The sequence below is a fragment of the Lissotriton helveticus genome, chromosome 9 (assembly GCF_964261635.1).
Source record: "Lissotriton helveticus chromosome 9, aLisHel1.1, whole genome shotgun sequence".
In the NCBI taxonomy this organism is placed as follows: Eukaryota; Metazoa; Chordata; class Amphibia; order Caudata; family Salamandridae; genus Lissotriton; species Lissotriton helveticus.
This window is the reverse complement of record NC_136070.1, coordinates 1246995328-1247020645: the sequence shown is the minus strand read 5'-3', so window position 1 is coordinate 1247020645 and position 25318 is coordinate 1246995328. Positions and strand designations below refer to the sequence as shown.

The following is a 25318-nucleotide window of genomic DNA, read 5'->3' as shown; positions in this document are numbered from 1 at the left end:
CTGCCACAACTCAAGGTCCAGGCTGTTCCATGGAGAAGGCCGCAAATTTCAAGACAGCAAAACTCGGGGACCCTGCGTCCGATTCCGACCCAAAAACCTGCTAGTACATCAGCCGGGTTGTGTCTTCAATGATCTTCCATCAAATCAGGATGTTATCCAGGATAAATGCGGGAGTCAGCGAGGGTCCTCGGGAGCCCTGTGCTCACGCGGCCATCTCGGTTGCGCGCGAAGCACCTCCCCCCGATTTTACAGAATTTTAACTGTTAGCCGAACAGTCCTGCACTCCCTTTTCAAACACATGATTTACAGGTGTCTCATTTTATTTCCAGTAATGAGTGTTAAGAAAATAGGACATTCTTATACTGCATATTTACAATGTTCACAAATTGTGTGTTCTCTTGGTACTTTTGTCCACACAAATTCCAATAAATCCATAGTCCCAAGTGTGAAAAGTGATTTTACATCTTCTCATGTTCTGCTGTTCGTAAACACTCAAATAAAATTACATCCCCCCTATATTACCAATAGAGGTAGCAGGCAGTCTTCTTCAAACTTTCATATATACATATAGCTATGGAACCATTTTTTTATCGAGCATAATACCCAATGTACTGTCTGCCTTTTCAAAAGGAAAGACTTGGGGGTCAATTAGGATGACGGGCGGACTTTGCCCGCCCGTCATCCTATCGTAAATCGGGACCGCCCGCCATAAGTGCGGGGATCCCGGAGTGCCATTAGGATGTGCCCGCCACAGTGGCAGGCACATCCTGTATTTTCAGCATTGTGGTGGGCGGTGCTCTCTGCACCGCCCGCCACAATGCTGAAAATGCAATTTCACATTGTCATTTGCAAAGCGGCAGGCACTGCGCGGTGCCTGCCGCTTTGCAAATGACAATGAAGGGGGGTACCACAGGTACCGCCCCCAGAGTGAAGACCGCATGCCTTTCCGTGGCGGCAGCGCCGCCGCGGAAAGGCATCTAACACTGCCCATTGTAATATGGCTGGCGGCGTCTAATAGACACCGCCACCATATTAAACATTTTCTGCCCCTGCCGCAAGGCGACTGGGGCGGAAAAGTGGCGGGCGGTGTTTTGGTCCACTGCGGTCCCCCCCCCGCCATTGTAATATGGCGGGGGGGAATTCAGGGAAGGATGCCGGGTGGATTGCCCCCGCCAGGCTGGCGGTGGCCACCGCCAGCCTGGCGAGGGCAATCCGCCCGACATCCTAATGGACCCCTTGGCTTTTACTAACTTTCTGGTCTGTGATTTCATTATGCAAAAGTTCCTGAAAAAAATTCTTCAGGTGATGTTTGCCAGGGATATCAAAACCTAATATTTGAGCATAATCTTTGTATAATGCACCGATCGTTTACAGGAATAGTCTTACAATAGCAATGAAAGGTAACACCTTTTTACTAACTGTAAATATCACCTTTTATCTAGTTCACCTGACCCCAAACTTCTGGTACAATTTACCTAATGTTACCACGTTTGCCATTATCTCCGCAGAGATCCATGGGCTGGAATTACAGTACCAGCCTGTAGCTCCCTATGAGATAACAGGGATTACATGTTCCCTCCAAAATGGGGAATGACATGAGGATCTGGTTATACTGTATCCAGTACTGCCTATGTCTCCCTCTTCCAGGAGAAATAATGGGTCCAGATCTCCCCAAATACAACTTGCCTATTACAGTCACAGAAACCATCACATTTAATTTAACCCAAGCGCAGCCAGTAGCCCTTTGCACTCACTGCATAAATCACAATTAATTTAACCTAGCCTCTAACCCTCACTGTAAATAACCGTAAAGCTAACATTGTCTGTATACATCACATTTAATCTACCCTAAACATTGCTAGTCCCTGGCACTGATTGTAAACAGCACATTCAATCTAAACTGAACACTTCCAGTCTCAACACCCACTGTAAACATTAGATTTACTACAACTAAAAATGGCCAGCCCCTTACACAGTAAACATCGCATTTAGTTCAACCCAGGCACATCTCACTTCCTGCTATCTCTGTGAGAAATAAATGCATTTAATGTAATCCAAACAAAATCATTACATAACTGGTTGTGAACATCCCATGTAATCAAATTCTAACACAACTAACTCCTAGTACACTGTATTTATCACATACAAGCTACCCCAAGCCCAATTAGCCTCTGTTAACAGCGTAATCTAACACAAATACAACCAGACTTTAACATGTTTTTTATACTACATGCCATCAAATCTTAACACAAATAGTACCTAACACTCTCTGTAGGCATCATGTAATCTAACCCAAGCATTACCAGTTCCTAATACTAACTGTCAACATCCTATTTAATCTAACTCAAAGACATCCAGCCCGAATACTCACCGTATGAATCACATGCCATCAAACCGCAGCACAACCAGCACCAAACACTCACTGTAAGCATCACATGTGACTAAACCCCAACAGATTTGTCACCTAAAATGTACTGCCCCAGCACAAGTGTGTGTGTGCATATATATATATATATATATATATATATATATATATATATATATATATATATATATATATATATATATATATATAAAAAATATAATATATACATATATATGAACAAACAATCCAGCTCCCACAGAAAACTCCATGGACGGAGGCACGGACACGAGGTAATCAAGATGTGGCAAATAATTATTTCTCAGGTCCACCCTCAACCCCTGAGATAAGAGATAAGCGTTTCGACTTTATATATATATATATATATATATATATATTCCACCAATCCCGCCTCCAAGAAAACGGGCTGATACATGCACCAGTGCTTTCCAGGTAAGCTTTATTTTCACCATCTGGTCACATCCTGCTTTGATAAAATTTCGCCATCGCTGTAACACCTGGCGGACGCGTTTCGGCCGCTTTGCCTTTCTCAATGCCAGCTATGTGTGACAGAGAACGCTGTTGGGGTCCAAAAAAGTCTCATACTCACTCCCATTGGAGGATGCTTGCGGCCATAGAAAGAGGACTGCAGGTTCAAGTCCGTACTCTAACTGCTAGTTGTTTATGTTGTCCCCTCCAACTCGCAACATTCCAAACCCCCAAAAATTAGCAGGATGTGGTCTAAGTCATGCCGTTTGTGGGGAAAACACAGTCCAAATCTGTGGTCATAGTTCAGTGACTATGCTCCAAGTATACAATAATGCCCTGACATCGTCAGCTGACAGGTCGCGTTCATCCTGCTGCGGCAATTCTGATGGTGATTTGGCTCACTAGGAAAAGTACTGAAAAAAACAAAAGTTACAGGGACGGTATAGCTAGTTTTATGTTTTACTCACACAAAACCAAAGAAATTCATCAGATATAGTTATACGTATGGTTATACTTATGTTAAGAATCTATAACTTGTGGCCTAAAGTTACTTAACTGCACGATTTATAGTTCCTTTAGATAAGTATAACCATAAGGATAACTATAACTGATGAATTTTAGCAGTTGAGTGAGTAAAACGTGAACCTAACTATAACGTCCCTGTAACATTTGATTTTTTTCAGTGAATTTTGATGTTTTTTAACGTAAAATAATATATAATTACCGTACATTAATACAACCACTGCCTTGCATGACCTTTGGCTGTGCTTGGCGGGGGGTGGTCAAAGGCCAGGCCCCACGTCCAAACCACCCCCCTTGTACCCAACCGCATGCTGCACACAGCCTTTGCCGTGCGTGGAAGGGGTTTGGTGGGTGAGTGGGTGTATTTTTTTAATTCTTTGGATCCATCACAAAATTACACTGGGAATCGCACTGAGCCCCATGAGGGACCCACGCATGGGTCAGAAAAAAAATATTTTGGACAATTTCTTGCCCTTGAGGGATATCTCATGGACCCTTCCTTGTGTCCTATATGGTCATAATACCTGTATGCTGAACCCTTATGTGTTTTTACAGTGTATTTTCCCCTCCCCAGGCACAAGCACAAACAAAATGGTGGCCGCAAGTTTCATTGCAGGTTGTGGCCAACCAATCAGGGCCTTCCTTTTCGCCCAGATCCGAGGATCGCCTTCATGTGGATCCCCAAGTGATCTGTGTCCCTAGATATGTATATTTCTTTTCCTTCATTAACTCCAAAATTACTGAACAGGTTTACACTAAAGGGCATCAATTGCTCTTTTTGCACCAGATCAACCTTTCTACCAAATTTGGTGTAATTCCATTCAGCGGTTTGGGCTGCTGGCGTGTCTAAAAATTACAAAATCCCTGTAGACATTGTGTTGTAACTTGGATTGTTCCCCTCACCCCTGCCCAGCCTCCCCTCCCTTTCTATCGTTTTGGAATGTTCCACTGCCACTGCTCAGGCGCTCGCTATCGAATGTTGAGATAGCAGCGGAGCCCCATGCTGATAAGCTGACGGCATCTTCATGTAATGATTAACTTATTAAAGTAATTAATCTACCCACTCCCGTTCATTCATTACTACATTTGATGGCGACGAGGTGAGGAGACTGTGCCAGGGACAGTGGATGCCGTCCCCCTGGTGTGAACTATTTGCTTATCGGAAGTTAATTTACGGAGTCAAGGGTGATCTGCAGATGAAAGATAAGTGAAACTGCTGCTGCAGTCAAAGCACGGACTGACTAATTTAATGGTATACTGGGAGGATTTCTCAGTGTGTATATTTGGAGTGCATCAGCGAGTTTATTGAGCAGCAAGCGTGAAGGGAAATAGCTAAGGGGAAGATTATTAACCTGTGTGTCAGGTCGGGCACAAGTTTTGCTCTGATGTGAATTGAAACAGTGGGAAGGAGGACCACTCGTGTGTCAGGTCGGGCACAGGGGTGCTTTGATGTAAATTACGGCAGCGGGAAGGAGGTTAACTCGTGTGTCAGGTCGGGCACAGGTGTTGTTTTGTCGTAAATTAGGGCAGAGAGGAGGCGCTTTTTGACGTTACAGTGAGGCGAGCATGAAAGGGATTAGTGAACTGGTAGCTGACTCATAACTCTCATGCTGAGTTTTGTCATCGCACGGCGCATTGATTGGGAGCCGGCGCTCCGGTTCGGTGGTGACGCCATATTTTTTTTATTTTTTTTGCTTATGCTGCAGAGCAGAGCAGCGGGTCTACAACCTGACTGAAAGAGGGGCAGATTTCACGTCGCACCTTCTCCCAGCCCAGCATACCGGCTCCTGGTCGGGAGCCAAGTCATACTTTGCCCGTGTACAGCTGTTTAAAAGCAAGCAAAACGATTGTAACATAGCAAGGAGCTTGGACTCACCCTTTGCCTCAGACGGCTTCGCTCTGACAGGAACCTCTTTGAGAAACACTCCTCCACAGGAAGTTCCCGCCAATGGGGGAGGAGACCTGTGTTTCTTCGAGTTTCTCAGCCTGAACCTTTAGAAAGGGAAAGGGGACTTTTGAAAAGGAAGTTTAACAGTTGTATTGGTTGAAAATGTGTTATGTTAGTGAATAATTGTAATTTTTGAGGACTGCTTACAGAGGAAGTTTCCCCATAACCACATTCTAAATTTCAGTAATCTTTCCTCAATCTCTTCATTTTAAAAGGGTTTATTCAGGTACTATAAGGTAGTTCATGGCAATGGCTGGTGCAGGTATGAGTCAACCTCCACCTTTCCTGAATGAACTAGGAGAACCAGTTATTCCCTGGAGGAGGTGGGAAGGCATATTTAAATCGTATCTTATTGCCATTGGAGGTAGCAATTATTCAAACATATGGAAACAGCACATACTACTCCACAATTTAGGCACATATGGTAGGAGAATTTATGAAGACATTACAGGGAGGTTGGTGGAGGATGATCAAGAGGAAGTAGAGGAGGGTGTCAAGGTCTATGAGAGCACTTTGAGGGAGTTAGAGTCACACTTCAAAGAAAAAATAAATGTGGTGATGGAAAGACATAAGTTTTTTAAGAGGGTACAGAAGAAGGAGGAGAGGGTGAGTGCGTACATAGCAGTGCTGAGAGGATTATCAGCCACATGTGAATTTGGGCAACTCACAGACTCGTTGATTAGAGATCAACTCGTGAGATGCACCAATGATACTAAAACACAAGAGGAATTACTCACCAAGAACCCTAACTTAGAGGAAGCCCTCAATATAGCTAAAGGCCTAGAACACACCGCGAGGTGTATGAGGGAAATGAAACCACAGGAGGGGACAAACAAAGAGAGGGCAGAGAACAAGATCCACACGGAGGGAGGAACCATATGTAAAGTAGGGGACAAGAGTAAAGAGATGGTTCGCAGTAAGACAGGAACTATGGTGTGTTTTAAATGTGGTAGTCCTAATCACTTGGCTAACAACTGGAAGTGCCCGGCGAGAAACGTACAATGTAGGAAGTGTAACAGGTGGGGGCACTATTCCAAAGTCTGTAAGACACCCAGCAAAGCTGTACATGCCATTGAGGAGTCTCCTCAGGAAGAGGAGGGGGAAAAATCTTATATCTTCCAGGTGAAGGAAGAGGATGAAAATAATGTTGACATCTATCCCAAATGTGATGTATTACTTGATGGTGTAAAGTTCAGTATGTACGCTGATTCATGTTCACCATACACGTTGGTAGACAAAAGTGTATTTGAAGATAAATTTGCAAACCATCCCATTAGAATGATGCAAGCTGACATCAATCCCAAGGGGTACAACAAGGGAAGAATCCCCTTAGAGGGTATGGTGACAATGAGAATCTCTTTTAAAGACAGGCACACAGTGGGGAAAGTGTATGTGTCCACCAGTGGCTCGACCCTATTGGGCTGGAAACACCAGAAAGAGTTGGGCATGAAATTAGACCCGAACAACAAAGAGCAGGTGTTACTTATCAACCGGGTAGGCATAGCGGGGGACCTCACCGACGAGTTTAAGGAGGTTTTTAGTGAAAGGTTAGGTGTATTCAAGAACTATATGCACAAGATCATTCTTAAGGAGGGTGCGGTACCCGTAGTGCACAAAACCAGATCCATACCATTGCGCATGAGAGAACCTCTCCAACAAGAACTTCAAAGATTGGTCAGTCAAGGAGTTATCACCGAAATTGAGAGTTCAGCATGGCTGGCCCCGATCGTGATCACAGCGAAAGATGGAGGAAACAGCATAAGACTCTGTGTGGACCTGAGAGATTTAAATGCAAACATCCTGGTGGATAGGTTTCCACTTCCCCGCATCAGCGAAATGTTGAGCACGATCAGGGGGGCCAAGTATTTTAGTGTGCTAGACCTATCTTCTGCATATTACCAAATCAAGCTACATCCTGATTCGCAAATTTTAACGGCCTTCACCACTCCTTTTGGCAACTTCAAGTTTCAGCGAATGCCATTTGGCTTGGCGTCCGCCGCCGCAGCCTTCCAAAGAGTCATGCAACATGTGTTGAAAGATTGCAAGAAGACCATCTGTTTTCAAGACGACATACTGATCTATGGAAGTAGCGATGAAGAACACAATGAGATGGCGACGAAGGTATTAGTGAAACTTAAAGAAGTAGGGTTCACCACTAAACCAAGCAAGTGCAAGCTAGGAGTGAGTTCGGTGGATTACCTAGGACACACCTTATCAGAGGAAGGCGTCAAGCCTAAGTACGACTTGGTCAGAGCAGTGAGAGATGCTCCCACACCCAAAAGCAAGGAGGATATTCTATCGTTCTTAGGGCTTGCTGAGTACATGGCTAAATTTATCAAGGACTTTGCCATGGTATCGCAGCCTCTAAGAGAACTGATCAAGAAAGATAGTGTTTTTGCTTGGGGAAAGGAACAAGAGATGGCCATGAAGAGCATAAAGAAAGCAATTACTGAAGCCCCGTTCATTGGAAAATTCGACCCCAATGGAGCCACAATCATCTCGACAGATGCCAGCAATAGAGGCATCGGGGCGACATTAGCGCAAAGAGAGGGAGGTAAAGTCAAAATCGTGGCTTTTGCATCAAGGACCCTCACCTCAGCAGAAGCTAACTATTCGACCATAGAAAAGGAGGGTCTGGCGGTCTATTGGGCCATCCGTCACTACAAGTTTTTCATATGGGGCATACCGTTTGAGGTGCAGACTGACCACAAGCCCCTGGTCTCACTTTTCACTAAGAAGGACATGGAAAGCATGACGCCCCGCATAGCCAAATGGGCTGTGGGACTACAAGCATATAATTTCAGAGTGACTCATATTCCAGGGCAACAGAACAGGGTTGCAGATTTTTTATCGAGGGCGCCAGCAGGAGGAGAGGAGGACGAAGAGTCGAATGGTGACTCCATCCTGGAGGTGAGTCTAGCTGCAGTGGAAAAGGAGGTTTGGGTAACCCAGATGGAACAAGATGATGTAATGAAGAAGGTGAAGAAATATATCCTCACTGGATGGCCAAAGAAGTGTAAGGACATGGAGGACGAAATCCAACCATATTGGAATGTGCGAGAAGATCTATCAGTCGAAGGAAATTTCATTCTCAAGTCCGGGAAGCTCGTCCCACCGGAGGCTTTAAGGAACCAGATCGTGGAACTGGCACACGAAGGTCATTTGGGCCGCAGTTTGAGCAAAGCTAGACTACGTATGGACTACTGGTTTCCGGCAATGGACAGTGAGATGGAAGACAAAGTGAGGGACTGCTACGCATGCAGCCTGAGTGACAAGTCAAAAGTCACTAGACGAGCACCATTGTCACCGGTGGAAGTTCCAGAGATTCCTTGGGACAAGTTAGGCTTTGACATAGCCGGTCCCATCCATGGCAAGGGACCTCAGGATTGGTACCTACTAGTTCTGGTGGATTACTATTCAAGCTGGATAACATGCAAGATGGTCCACAATGTGAACACAAGGTCGATCATTGAGTTCATGAAGGAGGTGTTCTCGAGAGAGGGAATCCCTTTGACACTGGTAACGGACAATGGAGTGCAGCTGATCTCCGAAGAGATGAAGGAGTTTCTGAAAGACTGCTCCATAGCTCATATCCGCACGCCACTGTATTGCCCCAAGGCAAATGGCAAGGTTGAAAGAGTAAACCGCATGTTGAAAGAGTGCATGCAGCTTGCCAATCAGGCCAGTGAAAACATCGAGGAAGCTATAAGAGACATGCTATGGCCATACCACACCACGCCGAAAGCTACTACAGGATACACACCTTTCGAGTTACTGAGAGGAAGGAAAGCTGGAACCAAGCTGACCCCTAATTGGATGGGAAGAAAGCAAACAGAAGAGATCGACCCCAAAGAGGTCAAGAGGAGGATCGAGACCAATCAAGAGAAATACAAGGAATGGTACGACAGGAAGTGGGGAGTCAAGGAGAGAGAGTTCCAGCGAGGACAAAGTGTCCACGTCAGGAAACCGGAAAGACTAAGAAAAGGAGGCGAAAAGTTTTATGCCCCCAGTACCATCAGAATGCCAAAGAAGAACACAGTGGTCATGGAGGATGGAAGATTATGGAGCCATGATCAGGTGGTGCCCACAGAGGGGGAAAACACTAAGTCAGGCCCAAGAAGAATGGAGGGTGGAGACAGCAATGGTGGGGTCACACAATACAGAAAGAGTGATAGACCTAGGATCCCTCCTCACTGGCACAAACATTACATAATGAGATTGTGATCTGCTTTGGTAAACCAAACATTGTGTTTCAAAGAGTCTTCTGCGAAAGACCATGGGCCATGAGGGTGGGTGGGGTATTTCCCTTCTTACCTCCACTCCGGCCTTCCCAGTTCTTATTTCCCCTCTTCCCTCCTCACCTCTTTCCCTAGGGAGGATGATGTGTTGTAACTTGGATTGTTCCCCTCACCCCTGCCCAGCCTCCCCTCCCTTTCTATCGTTTTGGAATGTTCCACTGCCACTGCTCAGGCGCTCGCTATCGAATGTTGAGATAGCAGCGGAGCCCCATGCTGATAAGCTGACGGCATCTTCATGTAATGATTAACTTATTAAAGTAATTAATCTACCCACTCCCGTTCATTCATTACTACACATTGCATGGGGAAAAAGCATTTTTCCGAGCCCCCCTTTTTCTCAGGATTGATTTACAAATCACCATGAACCTTTTCAGACAGCAGCTCAACTAACGTGTGCACTCATTTAAAAATGTTTGTGAAGATTTGTTAATTGGCGCCAAAGTTATTAGCAAAATAAAAACACTTCGTCTATAGGTAAAGTTGGTCCTAACTATAACGATCTACTGTCTATGGCCTGTAAGTGAGATATATATACATATATATGCTGTGTGATCAGGGGGACAGCGTGCTCGAAATGCTTTGCAGAGGGGAGTTTGTCAAATAAACATCTACCTGCCAGAGCCGTTTGTGTCCGTCTCTCTCTTTTCGCCTGCAGTGAAATCTGGAGACTTATGCTTTTTGTGATATACATATATATATATATATATATATATATATATATATATATATATATATATATATATACCACAATGGTGATTGGAAACTTTTACGTTTCTGGGGCATAGAAACAATGACTTTGTCGGACAGAGGCGGCCACAATGAAAAACATCTACGGCAAAAAGAGTCAAGACACATCTTGAACTTTAGGACAATGACCCCTTTCGGTCTGAACCAATCGGAAGAACTTTATATACACCTGTAAATATTACTTACAGACTATATTTGTGACCCTTCAAATGGTTCCGAGATGCAGCATCATGCCTTGTTTTTAATTTTAAATTTAATTTAATTTTCACATCTTTTTCACAGATTGCAATGCCACACACTGTTCTATAAGGAGTCAATTGTACATACAAGTTAAACACAATCACTACCACCAAAGAATAATAAAAACAAAACATAAGCATCACATTTACAAACCAAAACCGCATACATATCAGAGCCCACTGGAGGGCGGTAACTGACATCTCAAACACCATCATTCATGTTGTCATCATAAGCACTGGGTTAACAAACAAATTAAATTGTTTGCACACAATTGGGGGTAACAACCTTAACCATAAAGCCCACTGGAGGGCGAAACACAACATAATACAAGGTTGATATGATCCGCATCGCTATTCACTATATGCCAAAATGTGTAAAAAAGTTAGAAAAACACTAAAAATGTAATGTATTTTTAACGGACTACATCTCCCACAACCCCTAGAGTAAATGATGGTGACATAATGACCATGTGATGGGTGGCGACGCCCCTAGGGGAGTGATTGTGTTTCTTCAACACTGAACTAAGTGTATAAGTTGGTGGCTACACTGTTTTTCAAACTAACCGTGACCAAGACAGCGGAGGCTGTCGAAACGCGTTGGTTTTTGTCTTACTTTGACACACATGGATTGAAAATAAAAACGGATTTCATGTAAACCTGGTGAATTTTCTTGGATTTTCGTCGCGACTCCACGACATCCTTGTTGAAGGAATCCTTGGTTTGAAATATATATATATATATATATATATATATATATATATATATATATATATATATATATATCTTCAGAACAGCTCAACCAAGTCCCCCACCAGAGTATCCACGGCACAGAGGGACTCCACAGCATGGCAAGTCTCTTTACATTATTTTTATTTTTTCTCTAACACCATGTGCAAAAAATAACAGGACGGTCGACGCGTTTCGGCTAATGCTATATATATCGCAGACAAACCTTCTTCAAGAAGAACAGGTCGTACTCAAGGGTCAGTCATAATTCTTTAATTTTCAAAGTTGCTATTCGTACGGGCCAAATCCAAAAGAAAAGCCGCTATGCGTTTCGGTTGGTATGTGATTCCTTGAGAAATACAGATTGATTTTCATACTGACAGTCCCCAAATAACTCTGCTGAGCTTTGCCATTGTCAGGACTACTAGGACTATGCTGTATGGAATCCAAATTATGTGGCAAGATTATGTTTTTTGCCGAAACAAATGCAAGATGTGTGGCTCATTTAATAGCAGTATTATTTTCCTCAATTTCTTTTTAAACTGAAAATTGTGTGTCAAAAGTCGTTCACGCGGCAGCCGCAGAATCACATACATTCACAGGCCCCCACCATTGTCATTTGGTTAATTAACCATTTATTCATGAAAGGTGAACAAACCCTAAACATTCTAATTCCATTCTGTTCTCATTGATTGCAGCATTTTGAACAGAGCTTTTTCAAGCTACTTAACCCAAAATAAAGATGCAATATGAAGAAAATACAATGCAGGTAGCAAGTGTGCCATCTTGTTCTTTTGGTGACATTTATAAATCACTCAGCCTCCAGTTTCATGGTTTATGTTCACACACACACACATACACACTCTCTCTCTGTCTCTCTTTCTTTCTCATTCTCTTTCTCTAAAATATGTACACCTTGGAGTTACCCTCTTTGTAACTGCATTGTTCCCCCAGTTTCCTGCCTAAGGATTGACTTGTCACCATGTTTGCTACACTGGTCTGTTAAGAGGAAGCCAATTCTAGTCTCTTTTTCTCATGAATAAAAAAGAGTAAAGAGAAAAAAGAAAATCTAGAGGAAGCAAGTAATTAGCTTTTGCCAGATTGTGTAGGCCTTTATTTATGGCCATTGCAAATTGTTGTTACTGACATAGTTTAATCTCAAGATTTCAGTGAAGATTCTTTGCAAAAAGCCTATACCAATTTGGTCTGATGCCATGTGATACTACTTTCTGTACTGCCATCAAAGGTCAATGATGTCACCTCTTTTACCCTAATAATTTGTTGAAACGCCAATGCCATGTTAATGTTTTCTTTGCAAAGAACACTATTACACTTTCTTGAATTGACTTTCATCCTTGTGTGCAAGGAAATCTTTCTATTCTGTTCAAATGAGCAATGCTAGCGCTATTGTTTCTTTGATGCCTTGCATTTTTCTGTCTGTTGCTTTCGATATAGGGCGAGCAAGGGTTTAAAGGGCCACCCGGCCCGGCTGTAAGTAACCCAATGAGAAGGATTCACTCCTGGGTCCTCTTTAGGTGGCTCTCCGGCTTCCATACACAGTGGCTTTCCTGTGCTCTCCTTGCCTGGTCAAACTGTCTGTCTCTCTCTCTGTCTCTATAGTGGTCTTGCGCAACTTTGCCTTGTGCTCGAGCATCGATCGAGCAGGCGTGCGCCAGACTGGGCAATCTCTTGGCGCCTTTTCTCCCCTCTAACATTGTGGCATGACTTAAATATTTTCAGGGTTTGCCCGGCTTTCCTGGAGTTCTTGGACGACCGGTAGGTTGTGTATCCATTCTCACTCTGCCTCTCCCTTCACTTGCTCTTTGCATGCAGTGGTTCTGGGGTGCCATTTAACATTGTTTTAAAAATGTATGTTGATTTTTTTAATAATTATTTTGCATGAGCCAATGATGGTGTGATTTGGGTGAGAGGATGATCATATGGCATGCCACACAGATCTAAAGTGCAGTAGGCGGACTGGCTCAGAGGGAAATTGAGAGATGTCTCGCTAGCTTAAAGACTATAAAAGAGTTGCATGGATGGCTGAAGCAGGGTCCTGCACATGCCAGGCCGTGCCCCATCCCAACTTGCCATTTGGAGACCCACATTTCCCGATTTGCCCATGAGCCAGTCCTCCTCCATTGGAAATCCATCATGGTCAGAAAGACAAACCCAGCACGGCCAGTAGTAATTTAAAGTAATTTTACTCTGGAGGTTGGGTTGGGTCCTGTATGTCATATTGACATTCTTGTTCAATTACCAGTGGTTAGGTGACAATTTTACTGCAAGTCCAATTCCTGGTGACTTCAATTGCATCAATACTTGAACTAATGCAGAGGTAATTACATCTATTCCTCAAGCTCTCTCTTACAGTATCTTCGTGCACTGCATTGTGAGGAAGGCTGCACTGACAATTTGCAGATCTATAACTATCAACCTGGGTACTGATAGATTCGATATCCCAGTGCACGAGTCATAATGTTAACCGGGCACCAATAAACCACCTTTAATTCATACTAACTCTGAAGGCCTTCTCAGGAATATCATTCAACTCTCTATAACCTATATAAGAGTTGATACCCAAAAAGTATGTGCATTGGAATCTCTCCATAAGATTGAGGCCTAATTTATTTGGCCGAAGGCACTCACTGACAGATGTGCTGGGTTTAAGTGGCCTGCGGATCATCCACGCTGTTCTAGAAGTCAGACTCCAATGGAATGAGCGACAGCACCGTTGTTATGAATCATTTGCTCATTGGGCCGCAACACTGGGGGCTCTTTGGTGAAGCAGGACCTGCATGTAATGGAAGGGATGTTCTATGATGAAGAGTTAATGACCCAGGGCCCGATTCACAGAACTAACTTAAGACAAAATCCTAAATTTACTACTTTTGGTATTCACAGAAGTTAGGATTTTGTCTTAAGTTTGACTTAAGACAGACTTAAGTTAGGATTATGTCTTAAGTCTGTCTTAAGACAAATTTCAGACAAAATCCTAACTTCTGTGAATACCAAAAGGAGTAAGTTTAGGATTTTGTCCTAAGTTAGTTCTGTGAATCGGGCCCCCAGTGTTTCAATTGCTCTCCTGGGGAGGCGTATCTTTTTGGCTTGTTTCCAGGTCTACCACTTCTTGTAAATCTGAGAATGCTTCAAAATCCAGGGATGTTGCAAAGGAAAACCCATGCAATGCCTATGGAAATGCCTCCCTGGGGCAGAGTAATGCAACGCAGCAATTTGCCTTGTGGTACATTACTCAAGATTTCTGAAGCAACGCATAAATCTCATTTAACATTTTACATTTGGGCATTGTGAGCTGGAAGAGTGATGTAAAGGAGCTCATACATACGCCCCATAGTGTCATAAGCCAGTGTAAAACCAGAACCATCACTGTGCTATAAGACAATGTGCTGTCAGAACTTTCTCTCAGCATAACATAGTGTTAACAGAGAACCATGAGTGGGTCATAACATAGTCTGCAAATGAAACCTTCAATGTCTCATAGGAAAAGTGTGCTGTCACAACCATAAGTGATGCATAACAGAGTCTGTGGACTGACTTCAACAGTGATGTGCCAGGCTGATGCACCACTGCTTCTTGCATGATGCTTTGATGATGCAGAAGGTCCATGCTGCTGTCTCCCATAAACATTGAGTTTGAGTGACAGACACATAAACTGATTATATCAATATTTTGGGAAGTGCTGAGATTACCCTACAGTTACTACTCACTCCTCACTCTTCCTTTAACACATACATATGCATTGTCAACTCATGTTGAAGCAGGAGTGTCAACAGCAGTATGCTTTAAGATGTCCACTGTGGACCGGGCTCAGTTCATCTTCAAACTCCCCTCAAGCTGCATCCCAACTTTGCTAAGAGTAGGTGCAGGAGCTTGCTGGTGCAAAGGCTGAGCTTTAACTTCTTTCTTTGTTGTTTTTAATCTAGGGCACTACCGGGGAACCAGGTGCACCAGGCCCACCTGTAAGTATTGGTCATGTTTATGTTGATACAGCTTACCCCAATGCGGGGAATGGGGCATTAATATCACACTCTATAATGAAGATGCAGGGTGGCGTGAACAGTATATTCAAAGTAAGGACAGAGACAGCTAAAAGCGCTGCGGCAAAGGCTCAGGCAACCCAATGAGCTGATGTTCATGGGAAGGAAAAGGAAAAGCAAATTAAAAGGATAGGAACAATATGGGAAGTAGAAAGCGGTGACTGCTGCAATATATGGAGCAGAGTTATGGGGGTATGGTCATTTAAATGAGCTACAAGTGGTGGAAAACAACTTTTATGAGGTCATTGTTGAAGCTGGGCCCAGGTACTACACGCTAGCTCTATATTGGGAGTTAGCTGTCATTGTTATCTTGGATCTGGCCGCATTAAGACCGGTCTTGTACTGGATACAAATACGTAGAAACTAGGTGCAGTCATTTACTTAAAATCTGTATTTGAGATGGTAAATTGCACAAGTGTGGGTAGAATATGTCTGGGCTGTGTGGACACTAATTAAGTATGGGAGTGGACTGTAGATTAGTTCTAATGTATTCTAGGTTTTATTTTTATAATTATCAGATTTAATTGATGTAAAATGAATAATATGACTATTGTTTAACATACATTTTATGTTGTAATGCTATTGCTGATATATATATATATATATATATATATATATATATATACACACACACACAGATATGTATATATAAGAGAGAAATGGAAGAAATGAGGCAGGGATGAAATGCAGAACCGTAGAAGTAAGGGGGAGAAGATAAAAGAGTGAGGTACCATGAGAAAGGAAGTATCAGAGTGAAAATGAATGGAAGAAAATGAGCAAAAAAGAGGAAGGGGTGAAGTAAGAAAGGAAGGAGACAAAAAAGAATCTTAGGAAAGGAGGGCAGAAGGCAGGAAGGAATGACAGGGCGGACGGCTAGAAGGCAGGTAGACGGAGGAGGCAGAGAAAGCGAAGGATGAAAGGAAGTAGCACACGGATGACCAAGAAGCAATGAAATGTGTGAGGGAAAGAAAATATATAAGTGGGAGGAAGGCTGGGAAAAGAAAGAGAAGGTGGAAAGGAGAGGGAAAATAAGGAGAACATTTGGAATAAAGATAGAAAAGTGAAATTAAAAGCCCCATCTATCCATTTCTCCACATCCATCCTCTGACAAACTCCAATTGTACTGTAATAGGTATATATGCAAACACTGGCTTGAGCTATCATGTTTAATATATTATAAGAGTTTGTAAGATAACATTGCTCTGTTCTCCTTTCCAGGGCCTTGCAGGACCCACAGGTGTGCAGGGACCTACAGGAATAAAGGTATTTAATGAACATTAGACTGCAGAGATCAGGCATTTGGGATCAGACATACCTAGGCTTTTGTGATTGCAAACCCTGTGATTCACAAAGCATAGGGTTCTAAACTGTAAAACATAGCTTTTTACAATGTACACAAAGCTCCTTTATGAGTCAGACAAGTCATTCTTGGCCTTTGTGACTGGTTCACATTACCAATCGGAGGAGCAGTAAAGGGGTGCCCCTTCCAATTTATGATGCGGAAGAGCATGCATCAATAGTTAGAGTCCACAATTGCCATCATACACCATTGATGATATAGAAACCCCCAGGTAGGTAATGGTAACTGATTCACAGGTGAAGCTGTCCCATAAGGGAATAGTATTGACAACTGTGGGAGAAGCAGCCAGTGGAACTGGGGGCCAATGCTCACAACCTCCCTTCCCCCTGATGTCTTCCCAAAAGGGAAATATTGTTTTTAAAAGCAGCTCCAGTATCTTAAATGAACATAGGATGCTATTAAAAAAAGCACAAAAGGGTCACAGTGTGTGGCATGCCTAACTAGTATTCATTAAGCAGGTCCCATTGCGACCTCCCCCACACTGCAAATGGAAAATCTGCAATGTAGCGGTACAGGCTGCACCACAAATTGGAAACCCATTCACAAGCCAGCCGATGTGCAAACATCCTGGTTTGTGAATGGGTGTTTGAGTGGCCCTTGATTCTGCCTAAGTTAGAAATAGTGCTGTGCTCCCTAATGTAAGTCAGTGTTTTGCAGCATTTTGTGTGTGTACATTTTCCATTTTACTTCCCCTATAAATTTACCCACCATCAGCCTAAAGTACATTGTTAAATGAGTGTAAAATATAAATACAAAGTGCATTACAATCTTGTTTCTGTCTTCTCTGTTGATCAACTTTGTGGGCACCGGCATATGTCAAATGCATTCTGTTTGTTTTCCTCCAATCTGATGTTTAATTTCACCAGTCTACTTTCTCCATGTGCTGGGCTCATCTTTGTTAAGCATTTAATAATGATCTTGTTTTATTAAAGCAGTGCCAGGGACATAACTTCTACCAAGACACATTGACAAGGGGCACTCGTCAATACTGACACCAAATAGATATCGTGAGAATGATATTGCTGTTGTTAGTTGAGCAGAAAATGTATCACAGTAGGATGTCAGCAATTAATTCAAGAGAGCATTTCTAAGATTATATGTCTCAGACATCAGTTCTGTGGCCAAGTTGGCAAGCACAGTGATAACCTTTACAAGGCTGCGGACCATCTTAGCAAAAACAATCTGTATTCAGTAATTGTCCAAAAGATAAACTCTGAATTTTCATTCTGCAGGGGAACCAAGGTGAACCCGGACCCAGTACAAGAGTAAGTAAAAAGGGGTCTTAAAGCATTCCTCTTTCAGATGCTTATCTCTCCATATGGATTATTGTTTATTTGTTTTTGTGACATGGATCATTTTGTAGCAATAGATCCACAAAATATGAACCTATAAGTAACCTCCACACAGTTTAGAATGTAGCAATAGAAAGTGCTGCATTCAGAATTTTACCTTTCTGATCCTACAGTGTAATTGTTAACAATTTTAGAAATTATGCTTGCTGATCAAATTGTACCAGTTTCTGCTGCTGATTTCTATATGATCATTTCATGGTCAAACCTTCATCAAAAAATAGGGCTCAGTTATAAGAATACAGATTATATCTACCAATTTCCAATAAGGGTGTTTAATAAATATGATAAAGGGTTCTTCTATAATACAAAGAATTTAAATAATATGAGTCCTAGAAAATAAATAAACATTCTCAAAGAGGTTTATTTATTGCAAGTTAATAGGTACATCAATTGAATCATGGTGTTTGATCATATTAATCAAAATGACTAAGGATTAAATTGACCATTTGTAGAAAGGTTTCTTAATACATACAGAGATTTGCTGCTCAAAGTCTGAAAATGGACAGAAGCAAAGATGTGTGGAAAGTTGTGGGACTAGAAACTAGGTAAGATGCCCATAAATTAGGGTTTACAAGAGAAGAAGCTGAAAATGGACTTTCCAAAGATTTTATATTTTACAAAACATTTTGCTAAAAGGAAAAACAACACAAACAAGAACACTCAGTTTGAAGATTATTTCAGTAAAATGTTTTGTTGAAAATATCTAAGCATTCACTTTGGGTGATGTTTTGCCTCAAAAATGTTTTTAACAGGGAATACACTTTGCTCCTGCAAAAACTGAAAATTTGTTATTAAACTAAATGTGTATTATAATGGATTAGCAAACTGCTATGTTTCAACTATTTATGATGGTGGAATTATAAGTCACAAGCTTTTCACCACAAATAGTCCATTTACATTTGAGAGATATGACATTTGCAGTCAAACTTTTTTTTGAGTGATAGATTAGCAGTAGGTTAGCATAGACGTTCATGTCCTACAAAGATAAGAGCATATCTAAAACCAATATAATTGTTTTTGGAAAACAAATTAAGTACTTTCTGGTTTATTGACGGTGAGTGAATAGAGCAAGCCAATAAGTACAATTTCTCAGAGCTTTGCTTTACTTTGACTTTATAGAGGGGTTAGTATTTGAAATATTTAAGGGAAAGGACCGCAGAGTTCTGGCGAAAATCAGTTGCAACAATAAAAGCCTTTAATTCTTCCCACTGCTACAGATGTATTACATATGCATTCCTACCTGGTGTCTTGGTCTTTTCTTCAAATTACATATTATATACATGTTCACAATATATGTGTTCTTCTTTATGTACTCAGTGCAAATCATCAAGCTTTGGCCTGATGTGAAATTGGAGGTATGCGTAATTGCAGAAAATATATTTTTCTGATATAAGGATGGCTTGAAGCTCAGTAACTCTTAATGCAAGGGCAGATTTTATTCTGTAGATGTTTTTGCCACACATTGGTGTCTAGTCATTTCAGATAAGTTACAATAGCTTGTATTGAGGTATATTAGTTTTAATTTAACTTGTTTTCCTGAGAGAGATCAAAATATAGCTTAGGGGATCTAGTAAGGAAAAAAAACTGGCTTAGTGTTCTGATTTGGTACTTTTTAGACAAAATAGAGACAACATTTCTAGTGTTGTTGAGCTGTCCTAACATTTTGCACATTTCTGTTATTTTCTAAAGACTGCCATTATTGCGCACTACAAAAACTAAGCCTCTTAAAAAGGTATATGACCAGAAAATCTTGTTAGTGGGTTGCCCAAGTTTTAAAAAACGTCTATGTATTGTATAAACATCTGCAGAATAGATGATAAAAAATCTTAATACTTTGAAACATGTCCACATTTGAGTAGATTAAATGAGTGTAGTTTTATTTGAAATACAATTAACTTATACAGTTACACATTTTAAAATATTTTTTACAATGTATTCAAGGATTTTTGAAATTCAAGTTATGTGAGTTAGGTCTGTTGCGGCTAAAATATAGTTATATAGGTAATTTAAAATTATTGATATACATTATTAGTTTGTAAAATGTATGAGACCCAAATGAGTAGATTTGCTGCACAAATGTGAGCACAACAAAGTCAGTTAAAATGTAACATGATTTTGAAAATCAGGTGTAATGCTACAAATAGGGCCAATGTGTTTTTTCTTGAGTGTCTAGTAAACTCCATTGTGGTGGCTGCCATCAGTCACTAGGTTTAAAAGTAAATTGATTTGCCTAGCCCATAAATAATTTCAGTGGGGTGCCACCATTATCTTAAGGGAAAGGTACAGATGTTTGTCCCAACCAGATCACTGTGGTCTGAAAACGCTTGACGAAACGTACTAGGCTTCAAGTAAGCCTCAATTGACACTCGAAGATTCCGGGCACAGGCAGCTTTCATCTGGAATGATACAGATGGTGCAGTCCAGCAAACAATAGAGCGGAGGTTTGAGCACACCTGCCTAAACGTTATTAAAAATTGATACTATAAATGGCAAATTGCATGTATTTCATTATAAGTTTGTTATCTCAATTTATTTCTAGGGTCCGCCAGGTCCTCAAGGCAACGTTGGGCTCCCAGGTCCCACTGGGCCACCTGGTATTGTGGTAAGTATTTTGTGTGTGTGTGTGTTTGTGGATGTTGTTAATTAAATTATTTTTTGGGCGATTCCAAAAAATCCAAGATAACTCTTAGGAACCCTTGATAGTCACAGTTTTAAAGTGAGCTTATTTTTGTTAATACTTACACACCTGTATACAGACATGATGCACCTCTGCATGTGTACGGGCTTAGCAAATCATATTAGAACTTATAATTTTTTCATTCACAAAGGGAGAAAACACTTCTCCCATGTCCTCATCAATTTTTGGGAGTAGCCCTATCCCACAGAGGTGTCTTGTTGCTTAAGGGGAATACAGCAAGCAGAAGTATCTATCTGACAAAGTCATGCCTCTCTCTATACTTTAATCCACATGTATGTAACTTGGTGATATATATCTTCGAAGTATGTAGATGGTGAGTTATGAATAGAAAATCTGCTCTTACAAATATACACTTAACTTCTCTGTTTTTGTGCTCAGTATTGTGACATACAACCGTGGTGGTTCACCCACCACCATGCTGATCTCCCTGTTCTGCATGGTGGTCTTACATGGCCTCCAGACAACACCAAGGGCTGGTGGCCACTATTCATTGCATTCCCAAGATGTGATAAGCAGCTGGCGTTTTGTAGCAAGGCAGGGGCGAATCCAAGGATACAAGAGTGATGGAGATCTTTGCAATCCCCTGGAATACCTTTCCAGAAGTGAGCAGGCACCGCCCAGTCAAAGCAGGAATCCTGTGATTCTCTTGCTGGCAACCCAAAAGCATGGTGGGACCTTGGCAGTAGACGGCTATTACCACCATCCACTGAGGTCTTAATTGAGGCCAATGGGCTTTGTCCATCCCTATAATATGTAGGAATTATTGTGACATATTTTTGATCAGTGATGTTATACTACGTTATTCTCTTTTTGTAGGTAACATTACATAACCTGATATGTGTATTTGTGAAGCATACATGCACCCTTTGGGCATCTTGGCACTGAATGATCGATGTTTTGTATTAGCCGACTCATTGGTACTCATTTGATTAACCTCGGAAGGATGAAATGCTGAGTGGGTTCACTAGGATTTGAATCTGTGACCATCAGGTCAAACACAGATCCCTGATGTGGATACATTAGTCCTCTGAGCCAACAAGCCCAGAAGGTAGTTCCAGCTGCGCTCTGTGTAATGTTTTGTTTTTTTATATTAGGTGACTGTCAGCAGTAGTGTGTTTCTTGGCATGCTTCGTCACACTATAATTTTCCACATTTATCCTTTTTCCATCCCAGGGACCGCAGGGACCCCCAGGAGTACCAGGGCTAGCGGTAAGTTTGTTTTCTATACTAAGTAACCCCAAATGGATATATATATATATATATATATATATATATATATATATATATATTCACTGAAAAAACCATAGGTTAGAGACCATATATAGTTAGCTGGACATTTTATTGACATAAAACCAATGAAATTCCATATATAGTTAGTTGCACTAACTATATATCGCGCACCCGCAATCCACTGCTGATGATGTCACATATTACATCATTCATGACATGGTCAGTGACATCACTGATGACATCACTGATGACATCTCAAATGACATCACTGATGACATCACTGATGACATCTCAAATGACATCACTGATGACTACCCTAAACCCTAAAACACTACCCCCAGCATGACCCTACACTACGCAACCACTACAACACTACCCAAAACCCTAAAACACTACACCCCAGCATGACCCTACACTACGCAAACACTACAACACTACCCTAAACCCTAAAACACTACCCCCAGCATGACCCTACACTACGCAAACACTACAACACTACGCAAAACCCTAAAACACTACACCCCAGCATGACCCTACACTACGCAAACACTACAACACTACCCTAAACCCTAAAACACTACCCCCAGTATGACCCTACACTACACAAACACTACAACACTACCCTAAACCCTAAAACACTACCCCCAGCATGACCCTACACTACGCAAACACTACAACACTACCCTAAACCCTAAAACACTACCCCCAGCATGACCCTACACTACGCAAACACTACAACACTACCCAAAACCCTAAAACACTACACCCCAGCATGACCCTACACTACGCAAACACTACAACACTACCCTAAACCCTAAAACACTACCCCCAGCATGACCCTACACTACGCAAACATTACAACACTACCCTAAACCCTAAAACACTACCCCCAGCATGACCCTACACTACGCAAACACTACAACACTACCCAAAACCCTAACACACTACACCCCAGCATGACCCTACACTACGCAAACAGTACAACACTACCCTAAACCCTAAAACACTACCCCCAGCATGACCCTGCACTACGCAAACACTACAACACTACCCTAAACCCTAAAACACTACCCCCAGCATGACCCTACACTACGCAAACACTACAACACTACCCTAAACCCTAAAACACTACCCCCAGCATGACCCTACACTACGCAAACACAACAACACTACCCAAAACCCTAAAACACTACACCCCACTAGGGTCATGCTGGGGGTAGTGTTTTAGGGTTTAGGGTAGTGTTGTAGTGTTTGCGTAGTGTAGGGTCATGCTGGGGTGTAGTGTTTTAGGCTTTTTTCTCGGCCCCCCTTGACGAAACCCCCCCAAATTTTTAGGGGCTGCTCAGAAACAAAATGTGCAATTTTCCTGAAAATTCCAGCCAATTCCGTCCACAAACGCCAAAGTTATTAGACATAGAAGTTTCAGAAATCCCATAGAGAAAAAATCCTAACTATATATACCCACTGGCTATCGCCAGTAGGTAATATACATATATAAACATATATAATCTGCATATCTATATAAATATAAATGCATGCATACATATACATATATGCATACATATGCATGTTATTTACATGAAAGTTTTAAAAACACTAATAAAAGCAAAGCTAAAAAGCCACCTCATTACAAACAGAATGGCTTTAACTTAAACGAGGGCGAGATCTATTGCATTTTCAATGCTTGTTTACTTTGGTTCTATCAAGAAGGCATTCAGATGTGTCACACATTTGCCATAAATTCTGAATGTTAGCACTCTAGTTGCTCATTAGATCACTGTAGTAAAGCTAGTGCTCACCAGGGAAGTCTGCTGCTAATCATGGTTTGCAGCCATTTTCCCGCATTTTTTATCCCGCAGACTTTCAGTCCGCATACCATTATCCCGCAAGGTCATTGACCTCGCATACCATTATCCCGCATTTTTTCAAAACGCATGTGCATTTATCGCGCATGCCTTTACAAAGAATTACGTTTTAAAGGCATGTATGGTAAATGCATTTGCGTTGTGAAAACCACGATGACGAGAGAGGTAAGTGGGTTTGTGTTAATTTTTTCGTGGGTTAGTGATTGTGTAGTGTAGTGTTGTGTAGTGTAGTGTTGTGTTAGTGTAGTGTAGAGTTGTGGTGGTTGTTTAGTGTAGGGTCATGCTGGGGGTAGTGTTTTAGGGTTTAGGGTTGTGTTGTAGTGTTTGCGTAGTGTAGGGTCATGCTGGGGCTAGTGTTTTAGGGTTTAGGGTAGTGTTGTAGTGTTTGCGTAGTGTAGGGTCATGCTGGGGGTAGTGTTTTAGGGTGTAGGGTAGTGTTGTAGTGTTTGCGTAGTGTAGGGTCATGCTGGGGGTAGTGTTTTAGGGTTTTGGGTAGTGTTGTAGTGTTTGCGTAGTGTAGGGTCATGCTGGGGGTAGTGTTTTAGGGTTTAGGGTAGTGTTGTAGTGTTTGCGTAGTGTAGGGTCATGCTGGGGGGTAGTGTTTTAGGGTTTAGGGTAGTGTTGTAGTGTTTGCGTAGTGTAGGGTCATGCTGGGTGTAGTGTTTTAGGGTTTAGGGTAGTGTTGTAGTGTTTGCGTAGTGTAGGGTCATGCTGGGGGTAGTGTTTTAGGGTTTAGGGTAGTGTTGTAGTGTTTGCGTAGTGTAGGGTCATGCTGGGGTGTAGTGTTTTAGGGTTTAGGGTAGTGTTGTAGTGTTTGCGTAGTGTAGGGTCATGCTGGGGGTAGTGTTTTAGGGTTTAGGGTAGTGTTGTAGTGTTTGCGTAGTGTAGGGTCATGCTGGGGGTAGTGTTTTAGGGTTTAGGGTAGTGTTGTATTGTTTGCGTAGTGTAGGGTCATGCTGGGGGTTGTGTTTTAGGGTTTAGGGTAGTGTTGTAGTGTTTGCGTAGTGTAGGGTCATGCTGGGGGTAGTGTTTTAGGGTTTAGGGTAGTGTTGTAGTGTTTGCGTAGTGTAGGGTCATGCTGGGGGTAGTGTTTTAGGGTTTAGGGTTGTGTTGTAGTGTTTGTGTAGTGTAGGGTCATGCTGGGGGTAGTGTTTTAGGGTTTAGGGTAGTGTTGTAGTGTTTGCGTAGTGTAGGGTCATGCTGGGGTGTAGTGTTTTAGGGTTTTGGGTAGTGTTGTAGTGTTTGCGTAGTGTAGGGTCATGCTGGGGGTAGTGTTTTAGGGTTTAGGGTAGTGTTGTAGTGTTTGTGTAGTGTAGGGTCATGCTGGGGGTAGTGTTTTAGGGTTTAGGGTAGTGTTGTACTGTTTGTGTAGTGTAGGGTCATGCTGGGGGTAGTGTTTTAGGGTTTAGGGTAGTTTAGTTGTT

At 42.0% G+C, this 25318-nt stretch overlaps 1 protein-coding gene across 1 annotated transcript in view; it reads left to right on the top strand.

Annotated features, from left to right (window-relative positions):
- The window catches only part of LOC144783404 (uncharacterized), a 79983-nt gene that overhangs the window by 22579 nt on the left and 32086 nt on the right, over positions 1 to 25318 (top strand). Inside the window, exons 3-8 of the mRNA XM_078662395.1 lie at positions 13072 to 13107; positions 15276 to 15311; positions 16608 to 16652; positions 17982 to 18014; positions 20641 to 20703; positions 21973 to 22008. Coding sequence (XP_078518521.1) covers positions 13072 to 13107; positions 15276 to 15311; positions 16608 to 16652; positions 17982 to 18014; positions 20641 to 20703; positions 21973 to 22008 — 249 coding nt within the window. The remainder of the gene's footprint in view (positions 1 to 13071; positions 13108 to 15275; positions 15312 to 16607; positions 16653 to 17981; positions 18015 to 20640; positions 20704 to 21972; positions 22009 to 25318) is intronic.